Below are 10,698 nucleotides of genomic sequence, written 5' to 3' on the forward strand. Positions count from 1 at the left end.
TCATTAACTCCTAGGACCTATTATTGTCCACCTGTCTCTATGAATTTACTACTTCAGTTGTATCATATAAACCAATTCATTCCGTACTTGTCTTATTTCATTTAGAAAAATAGGATCAAGTTTTATCCGTGTTGCAGCATGGGTGAGAAAGTCCTCTCTCTCGAAGGTGGAATGATGCTGCTTGCATGCCTGCACGACATTTTACCCACTTAGTTACTCTTGATGAACCTTTGAGTTGCTTCTACTTTCACTATGAGAATGATGTAGCTGTGAATACAGGTCTAAATCCATCTCCTAAAGCTCTCCTTTTAACGCTGATAGTAATGTACTCTGCAGTGGAAGAGTGGAACCTTATGGTAATTCAATCTTTGATTTTTGAGGCACCACCGCTTTGTTTTCCATAGTGGCTGTGCCGTTTGCACGCTCATCAACAGGATCCTGCGGTTTGATTTCTCCATATCTTCTTGGTTGGACTTATTTTCTAGGGTTTTGTTTGTTTGTTTTATTTTGTTTTGTTTTGAGATTAGTCATTTTCATGATTATAAAGGGTATCACGTATGGTTCTGATTTGCTTTCTACTCACGATTTATAATAATGAGTATTTTGGGGTTCATTATTTATGCATCTCCTTTAAATAAATGTCAAGAGAAGGAGGGTGGGGGAAAGAGAAAAGTTCATGAAAAAAAGAAATTAAGATGTATTATGTACCTTTATCATTTCCAAAAAGGAAAGTAAACCTTCCATACTGTAAACAGTCACTAAGAAGCATGGATGGAAAAGAAAAATGTCTATTCAAGCTCTGGGTCCATTAAACTTTTTTGACCATTAAGTTTTAGGAATTTGAGCTCTGAGAGTTCTTTGTGTATTCTGGGTATCAATCTGATATAGGAGGAGATTCATAAAACGTGCCTCCCATTCTGTTCATTGGGTTTTTATTGTGTAGGGTCTTTTAAGTCACACAGACTTTTCATTTTCACGCAATAAAAACCCAATAAACAGAATGGGAGAAACGATTTATGAATCACTCACTTCCAAACAAGTCAAGCAGAGTTTCCCGTACTTTTCCCAAGACCTTTATAGTTTCGGTTCCTACATTTAGGGCCTCCTTCGTGTCCCCTGATCTCTCCTCTGCCCTCACGCTTTCCAGCCCCATCCCACGTAGACAAGCGCGCTCCAGGGGCAGCTGGCGCGCCGAGGCTCCGGGGGCTCCAGCGCAGGCCCCGCGGGCGCGCCTTCCTCCCTGCGCCCGAGCTGGCGGCAGCTCCGCCCCGCTCCGCCCGCGGGCTTGCGCCTCCGTTCCGCGGCGCGGCTGGGCGCAGAGGGGCTGCCGCGTCTGGGTGGCGTAGTGGGAGCCCCAGCCGCAGCGCCCGCGCTCGCCAGCCCGCCCAAGTCCTTACGGGGTGGAGGGGGCCGGAGAGGACCAGCAGCAGAGACAATTATATTTTATAAGATGTATTTGGGGCGCGAGAACGTAAGGGCTGTGAAGCACAGTTTCTTCTTTAGGCCATTTGCTGGCGACCTCGGCCCCCTTAACTCTCCTCATGGCAGCTTTCTGGAACGATGGATGCATTACTGCGAAGAAGGAGGGCAGAACTTCGCGTTAGGTTCAGTAGCAGCTCCTCGAGATTTATGTCTTAAGCTTCAGATCAAAGCAAACATTTAAAAGTCAAAAAGTCAGTTCTTCTATGACACAGGTTTCATTCTTAGAAAACTGCCCAAGAAATCTAAATAAAAAGCTAGACTTAAAGCATATGTTTTCATTACATTACTATTGATTTAAGTATTAGGCAGACAAAAATTAAAAGTATGAGATAATCCTAAAAATATATTACTTCAATTTTGAACTCCTGTTTTTTAGAGGGAAAAAAAAAAAAAAAAAAAAAAAACAATGGTAGGCAGTTTAAATGGAAGATTAGTCATAAAATTTTCCCCATCAGTGTGGAGTTTCATACCCTAATACGGAAAGACAATGGAATTAACACAGAAAATTTCATTTTCTGCCTAATATTCAGGTTGATAACATGCTAGCTTTATTTTTTCATATTTTCATAATTTATTTTTAAATAAATTTAATATTTCTAATTCTAATATTTCTAAGTTACAGCTTATATTTTTAGCAAGTAACAGTCTTCACTATCCATTTCCTGAAAGCTTTTCGTTTTGAATGCTGAAATCCCATATCCATTAAACATCAACTGTGTGTTCCCTGGGGCTCAAAAATGCAAAGCACTCTCTGCCCTAATCTCTAGGAAAATGAAAACTCAAGACCACAGCAGACGCTACTTACTTCACACCCAAAATGTTAGTTATTATTACCTGGAGACCATACACATAAGTGAAATAAATGAGTCCTACGTTTTTAAATCTCATATTATCTCCCCAATATAAGAACCTGAAAGAGGAAGTAAACTCCAGAAGGTCCAGTAGAGACTGTGAAAGGGAAAAAAGTGATACAAAGGGAAGGAACAACTGGGATGAAGGAAAGGAAAAAAGAAAAAAAGGAGAAAATATATATGTATCTACACAGGATAGCTTGGACTATTGTACTGTTAACTTCTGCAGCTCTGTTGAGTGGAAGAGTTAAATGCCTAATTTTTTTTCTCTTCTTTTATTTTTTGAACACTTAGCATGCTCATATCTGGTAATCTAAAGAACTCATTGGAAGACAACAATATGCACTATAACAACCATTGTTGAATTCCTATTATTTCGTTTGGTGAAATTCCTTGTAGTTTCTAATGTCTCTTTAGCTATGTTTTAATCTCTTAAAAATAGAAAATAAACAAATTCATGATTACAGGTAAGTAAAATAAAATAAAAGGAAAACAAACTTGAATGGATGTTGGCAAATTAGAAACTGGGTGCATTGTTGGTGGAAATGTAAAATGGTACAGCCAGGGTAGACACTGTATGGTAGTTTTTCAAAAAAAATTAAAAATATAATGTACCTAATCTCAATTTGGAAATATTATTATTATTATTATTATTATTATTATTATATTTATTTTGTATTGGGGCAGGAACTCAGGACCTTCACACTGAGATAAATCCCTAGCCTTTACTTTGAGCCAGAGTTTTGCTGAGGCAGGGCCAGAGGGATACCTCAGCGCACTGAACACCTGCTTATGCAAGTGCAGGAACCACGGTTCGATCCCCAGCAACACATGCTGTGCTAAGCCACCACTAGGCATGCTGAGCCGACACTGAGGCCAGGGAGTGGTGGTGCATGGCTGTAATTCCAGGGCTAGAGGGGCTGAAAACAGGAGAATCACTAGTAGTCTGAGCTGCATAGTGAGACCCTGTACCAAATACATAAAAAGCAGAGTTTTGTTGAGGCAATAAATTACCCTGGCTCTTCTCACACTTGAATCATTTGGTCTCAGCCTCCCAAAGTGCTGAGACTACAAGCATTACAATGAACTGAGACCCTTCCTTTCTTTCTTTCCTTCCTTTCTCCATTCCTCTACTCCTTCCTCCCTCCCTCCCTCCCCCATATATGTAATATTTGTGGGCAAAGTTCAAATACCAGTTGTGCTTGCAGATTTATAAAAGGGAATGAAAAATAGATGAGGGAGCCAAGACAATTGCCTGGGGCAGCCTTTGGCAAAATTCTAAATTCAGGTCCATCAAGGGGACTGTGTCTGCACCATTTATTGCACTGAGTTCTTAGGGACATCTTGTGGCCATAACAAGAATTAGGGTCAGAAGTTTTCAGTTGCTTATATGATGGTAAAAATAAAAGGGCAGCTACTATCTTCCACCCACCCCTTTTAGTGTATTGCAAGGTGATGCACAGCTTCCTAGGATTCTCTAATATGCACACACCATTCCTGGGCCACAGGGCTCAGTCTTAGCTGACCCGTGAGGTGCTCCTAATCAGGGATCAGTCACTTGGTGCCTCAGACTGGCTCACACTGCGCAAGGCACTGATGCATGGAAGACAGTGTACCAGCCCAAATGGTGGCACGCTTGAGAAGTAGCCCTCCAAGGTATCACAATTTGTGACCCAAAACACAGTCCGCGCAACTTTAGTTGCAATGAAAACAGCTTTTCTAAATTCATAATAAGCATCTTGTACTCCAAAAAAAATAACAATGATGGACATCCACCCCTTGGATGTTTTGCTCCTTAAATGTCCAATGGACTCAATTACCCAGGAGGATCTAGATTTGGGTTGGCCAACTGGGGAGTCATCTGATAACCTAAGCTAGTTTATTTGAAGATTTCAGGAAGCATAAGCAACTCAATTAAGAGGCTAATTGGATGGTTTTCCTCTATATTCAAAACCCCAGCAGCCCTTTCCTGCTCCTCTACACACTGTTCCTACTCCCCTATGATCACAAAAATCAGCTAATGTATCATTCATCCTGATACCCTGAAAAAATAGAAACGGACTCCAACAAATTTCTTCCCAAAGTCTCTAGAAGCCTTGTAGCAGCAAAGCTGTATAGGCAGCTGAGCCTGTTGCCGGCCTTCATCACAGGCTGGTTGGTGTCCTGCCCCACAGACGCTTTCTCCCAGTATAGGACCTCAACATAGTCAACACTGCCACTCTCCAATGGCACTGCTTGCTAATCTTTACACTCTCCTGATGGCTGACCATCTTTGAGAAACAGGTTCTTAGCCACTAATAATTTGTATGGCAAACTGTTTTGTGGGCCAAGAAAATCAGTCTCCAATTTTCTTCATCTGAATAGAGATGACTTGGGGTGGCACTGAAAGCTTATCTTCATAGGTCCTTGAATTTATCAGTGGACCTTATGAATGCACCCTACCTGGGCTCCATGGTATAACAGCATGTAGTTGGCTGACTCATCCAGGCAAGAAGCCTTCCAGGGGACTCACTCCTGTCCCGTGAGTCAGTCAAGAAAAGACACAGGCATCTACGGAGAAACTGCTTCTGTCAATTATGTGTCAGACTTGTAAATCACCTGATCTCTGACTCTGGGCTTCTCAGCACTGCACTGCTGTTCAAACACTGCTCACTTCCCCATTCCAATGCCAAATAAGCAATGGAGAAGATCTAGGGCCAGCAGATTCCAGGTTTATGCAAAAAATCGTCCTACTTTAGAATTAGCTGAACTCTATGGTCTCTTGCAGGGTGTGACTTCAGTAACTGTCTAGCTCATAGGTAAAAATCAGACCACGGATGGATCCCTTGGCCACTGACCTCAAGAGGAGCCCAGTGAAGATAGGGAGGCAAATAGCTCTGGGCTGAACATGTCCAAAGCTGGAATCATCAGAGCCCTTTACAAAATTAAGTAAGGAGGTCATGCTGCTAGAGCTGACCATACTGCTGAACTGAAACTCTCGTTTTTCTGTAGTTAAAATAAGTTTTCAGTGGCTCTGAGTATCTGTTGGATTAAAAACATGCAAGGCTAAATGTACTGTCCAAGACCTGCTGTTTCTAAAGACGCATTCATTGAAGAAGGGACAATGAGGTGGAATCAGGCAGGGCCTCGAAGAGGTGATTGAGTCAGATTGATCTTGAGAGTATGTTGGCTGACAAGGCCAGTTTGGCTCTGTCCTGTGCCACTTGGAGGTCCCCACCAGTAAGAAGGGTCTGACAAGATCCAGCTTCTTAATCAAGGGCTTCCCAGCCTCTGGAAGGCAGATCTAAGTAAACCCACATCTTTATGAAGTATACAGACTATGACACTCACTTATCACTCAGGAGACACATTATGACAGTGATGTCGCCTTGGGGACACATATAGGAGTTTCTGACCTTCACTGAGTAAATTGTTTGGTCATCAGAAGAGGAGAAGGATAAATGTTAGAATAGTAGCACAAACTTGTAGGAAGCTACATACTTCATGGATTCTGTAGTTATTTTTTTGTAACACTTGAGAATAAGAAAAATAATAATTTAAAATAATTAATAAAATATTTTACATAACAGTTGGAAAAACATTTTCCTTGAAGAAACCCAACTCTGCCACTCCATTTAAACCTAACTAGAAGCAGCCTTAGACTTACACATCAGATCTACTCTTCTCTGACTTCCAAGTCCCCGCACAGTGTGATGCACTCAAGAGGAAAGGCTCATGGGCAGTGGAATTTTTTACTTGCTACTAGAAAACAAATTGTATTTCATTTATGTTAGATTAAGCATACTCCCAGTACAAAAGTGACATGGTAAACAACGCAAGTCTGAATTTGTGACACTGGTCATGGACAGCACTATTCTGCCTACTCATGAGACCGCACAAGCCATATTTACCCCTCATACTTTGGGTTCTCCGCGATGCATGAGTTTCTTATTTCAGTTATCCTAAGGATTCCAATGATGGCAAGCATGATAAGCGGCAGAAAAATACAGAAATTCAAAATGATCCAGTTGCTTCGTTGCATATTATACCCTTCTTTAATGAAAATTACATCTAAAAATGAAAGATCAAAAAATACAAAAAGTTAAATCTGCCTTTGTTTACATACTGTGGCGCTATATACATTTTGAGAGCTGTTTTCTTGGTTCATTTGTAACAGCAGTAATGTCGAGGTCCCACTGATAAAGCTCTTCCTATCCCAGGATACTGGTTTACAGTCAAGGTGAGACTGCACAGTAGGGTGGTTACAGTTGACAATAATGTACTGAATGCTTCAAAAACTGGGATGGATTTTGAATGTTTGCAGAAGATACTTTTTAGGTGACTTGTGTCTGTCCACCTAGTATTAATATTTGACTCATATAAAGAAAATCCAGGGCCAGGGAGATAGCTCAGTAGAATAAGTGCTTGCCTAGCAAATGCAAGGCCCTGAGTTCAATCCCTGGTACTGCAAAAATAAATAAATAAACAAACAAATCATAATTATTCCACTGATTTTGGTCTATATCTGTATCCATGTCCATAATGTATGTGTTCCTGTGTGCATATTTCCCTTTGTCTGACATTCTAAAAATTATCCCTTTTGAATATTTTTATATGTTTCAAAATCTGAGATGTTACACAATTTAGAAATGTACACAAAAACTTCTGGGAAAATGACAGAGTTACTAGTAAGCAAAATCAGTTCAGACTTTCCAACATTTGGAATCCAGACACTGGAAAATAACAACTTAGGGAAGAAGGAGAAAGAAATGAAAGTAGATTCCCGGAAACCAAAAAGGATCTGATAATGCATATAAGCCAGAAACAATGAATAAACCTACAGGGATGAGCAGCTGAGCAAAAGGGAAGAAATGAGGAACTCAGGAACAGGAAAGAGTAAGGAATAAGCAAGTGTCTCTCAGTAATCGCTCTCAACGTGAATGATCTCATTCCCCATATCAAAAAGACAGCATGGTAAAATAGATCAAGAGACAAGGCTCAACAATATGTGGTAAATATGAAACAGATTTAATTCAAAAACCCATAGATTAAAAATTAAAGGGTGGAAAATAGTTTCCCATGCAAATAGAATCAAGAACAAAATAGAAGTAATTTTCATAATTTCAAAGTAGACTTCTAGCCAAGATGGATCCAGAAGATACACTGAAGATCAAGGAAGCAATTTAGAAGAGATAGCAATTATGAACATAAACCTACCAAGTATGTGCACAAACAACTTCATTAAACAAACACTAATGGATCACAAAAATCAGATAAACACCAATTTAATCATAATGGGGTACTTTGATGTCCCACTGTCATAAATGCACAGATCAACTAAACCAAAAGAAACAATGAAGACATATCAGAGTTAAAATAAACCTTCAAACAAATGGAATTAAGAGATATCTACAGAGAGTCACACCCCAAAACAACAGAATATACATTTTTCTCTGCAGCACAACGTATTGGATTTTTATCCAAAACAGGCCATATAATGGCCCAATAAGGCATGCTTAAATAAATGCAAACTGAATGAAATTATCCCATGCATATGACAGATCATAGTGAAATGAAACTAGGAAACAAAAAGAAAAGATTTCACCCATACAATGCAAATAAATTAAAATTAAACAATTCTATCTTGAATAATCAGTGAATCACAGATTAAATTAAGAAGAAATTAGATAATTCTTATAATCAAATGATAATTCCATAACCTATGGCAATGAAAGTGATCTTTTTTTTCTTTTTCTTTTTCTTTTTTTGTACTTTAGGGAAGGGTCTACAGGGTGTTAAGGGTCTTACTCACTACTAGATCAGACTCAGAGTGATCCTCCTGTTTATAGCCTCCCAAGAGCTAGGATTATAGCCATGCGCCACCATTCCTAGTCTCAATGGCTGTCTCAGCATGCCCCAGGGACTGGGCTAGGACAGCAGACCCAGGGATCAAATCTCCAGCCCCTGCGCCTGCTTGTAGGTGCCTTAATCCACTGAGTTATTTGACCAACCCGAAAGTGGTCTTAGAGTAGTTTATACAGGTAAATCCCCACAGGAAAATATGGAATGAACTCAAATAAATAACCAAAGATGTATCTCAAGGACCTAGAAAAGCAAAAACAACTTAACTCAAAGCTAGTATAACAAAGTAATTTGTAATGATCAAAGCAAAAATTAATGGAGATTAAAAAATGAATCAAAGAGTTTATTTGAAATATTAAACACAACACACAAACTTTTAACCAATCTCACCAAAAGAAGGAAAGAAAACATCCAAATCCATGCAATTATAGATAAAAGTGGTGAATACACAACAGATACTACTTAAATTCAGAAGATTATTGGTAAATACTTTGAGAAACTGTACCATAAAAAATGGAAAATTCAGAAGAAATATAATTATTCTAAGATGCAGATGCATTAACAGCTAAACTAAAAAATATGAAAATCGTAAATAATCTAATGTCAGTCAGTGAATCTGAGAAAGTAATAAACTACCCACTAAGAAAGCCCAGGCCCCCAAAAAATCAATACTGAATTCCACAAGGACTTTCGGGAAAAGAGATTTCTCAAACTCTTTAATAAGTTGAAAAGAAAGTGGGATTTCCAAATTTATTCCTGGAAACAAGCACTACCCTGATTCCAAAATCAGAAAACAACCCAAACAAAAAAGAGAACTATAAGCTGATGTCCTTACTGAAAATAGATGCAAAAATCCTCAACAAGATTCAGCCAAACGAACGCAGGAAATCATCATAAAGATTAGACACTATGACCAGGGAGAATTCATTCCAGGAATATAGGGACGGCTCAATGTATATAAACCAATAAATATTATATGTCCTCTTAACAGAAGCAAGGACAAAATCCACATCATCATCTCAATAGATATAGGAAAAGTATTTGACTAAATTCAACATATGTTCATGATAAAAACCCCAGGTATAGAAGGTCTGTACCTCAGTCTTATGAAAGGCATCTATTACATGCCAGTGGCCAACAGCATAATAAATGGGGAGATACTAAAAGGTTTGTTTCCAGAATCTGGAAAAAGACAAGGATATTCATTATCACCACATCTGTTCAATATAGTTGTTAAAACATAAGCCTGAGCAATTAGAAAAGAGGAAGAAAAAGTTATATGGATAGAAAAGGAATTTAAGTTATCATAATTTGGAGATGACATGATCCTTCCTCTACACAGGTCTTTTATTTATTCATTTTTTTGTGGTACTGGGGATTGAACTGAGGACCCTGCACTTGCCAAGCAGGTGCTTATTCTACTGAACTATCTCTCCAGCCCCAGGAGATCTTAAAGACTTCCCCAAAGACTCTCAGAATCAATAACCAAATCCAGTAGTTTAGCAGGATGCAAAGTCAGCATTCAAAATTCAATAGCATTCGTGTACACTAATGTCAGACTCACCAAAAACAAAGTATTTCCTAATAACATGAAGAAAAATTAAGTACTTAAAAATTACATTAACTGAGGAAGTAAAGACTTCTACAGTGAAACTATAGTACTGTGAAACAAGAGATCAAAGAATATAACAGACAATATAAAGCTATCCCCTGTTGAGAAGGAGGCAAAAGTAATAGAGTTAAATGGCTGAATTTCCAAAACTGTTAGTTTTAAAACAATCCCAAAGTACCAATAGCATTCTTCACAGAACTAAATAATGCAATTATAGAACTCATATGGAACCAGAAGAGAACTAGATTAGCAAAAGCAATTCTAGACAACAGCAAAGAAGGGAACATGACAATCTTGGACTTCAAGCTGTATTACACAACTATAGTGACAAAACAGCATGGCATTGCTTAAAAAAAGACGTTCTGTTTTCTACTTTACCTTTAACAAAGGGGTCAACTCCCTTCTCTGGTGAATATAGCCTCTTTAATAAGTGTTGCTGGAAAAACTAGCTATCAACGTGGCAAAGATTGATCGAATCTAGACTCATATTTCTAACTATGTACTAAGCTAGAAATCAAAATGGATCTAAGAGGTTAATACTAAGACAGGAATACTTAATCTACTAGAGACAAAATAGTAACAATCTTAAAAGCACAGGTGCAGAAAAGACTTTCTGAATGCTACCCAGTTGAGCAAAAATAATGCCCAGAAACAATAGCAACAAGTGACATCACATCAAGTTAAAGATCTTCTGCACAGCTAAGAATACCACCCAAGAAGACCCAGAGCGCAGGCCCGGCGAGTGAGTGAGACGACCCAGGCCGCGGGATCCTGAACAGACCTGGAGCGCAGGCCTGGCGAGTGAGTGAGACTTCCCGGGCCCAGGGATCCTCTTTTGACCCAGGCTTCAGGCCCAGAAGGGAACCCTTCAGCAGAACTCCCTGCAAGGAGGCTAGAGGCAAGACCCACACA

General features: G+C 39.2%; 1 protein-coding gene across 1 annotated transcript in view; it reads right to left on the reverse strand.

Annotated features, from left to right (window-relative positions):
• Positions 1–1,495: 1,495 nt before the first annotated feature.
• Positions 1,496–10,698, reverse strand: part of Adam18 (ADAM metallopeptidase domain 18) — a 120,430-nt gene continuing 111,227 nt past the window's right edge. The window contains exons 19-20 of the mRNA XM_023717287.1: positions 6,224–6,383; positions 1,496–1,572 (exon numbers count right to left, since the gene is read on the reverse strand). Coding sequence (XP_023573055.1) covers positions 1,530–1,572; positions 6,224–6,383 — 203 coding nt within the window. The 3' untranslated portion in view covers positions 1,496–1,529. The remainder of the gene's footprint in view (positions 1,573–6,223; positions 6,384–10,698) is intronic.

Source organism: Octodon degus, unplaced genomic scaffold (assembly GCF_000260255.1).
Source record: "Octodon degus isolate 3935 unplaced genomic scaffold, OctDeg1.0 scaffold00051, whole genome shotgun sequence".
Taxonomy (NCBI): Eukaryota; Metazoa; Chordata; class Mammalia; order Rodentia; family Octodontidae; genus Octodon; species Octodon degus.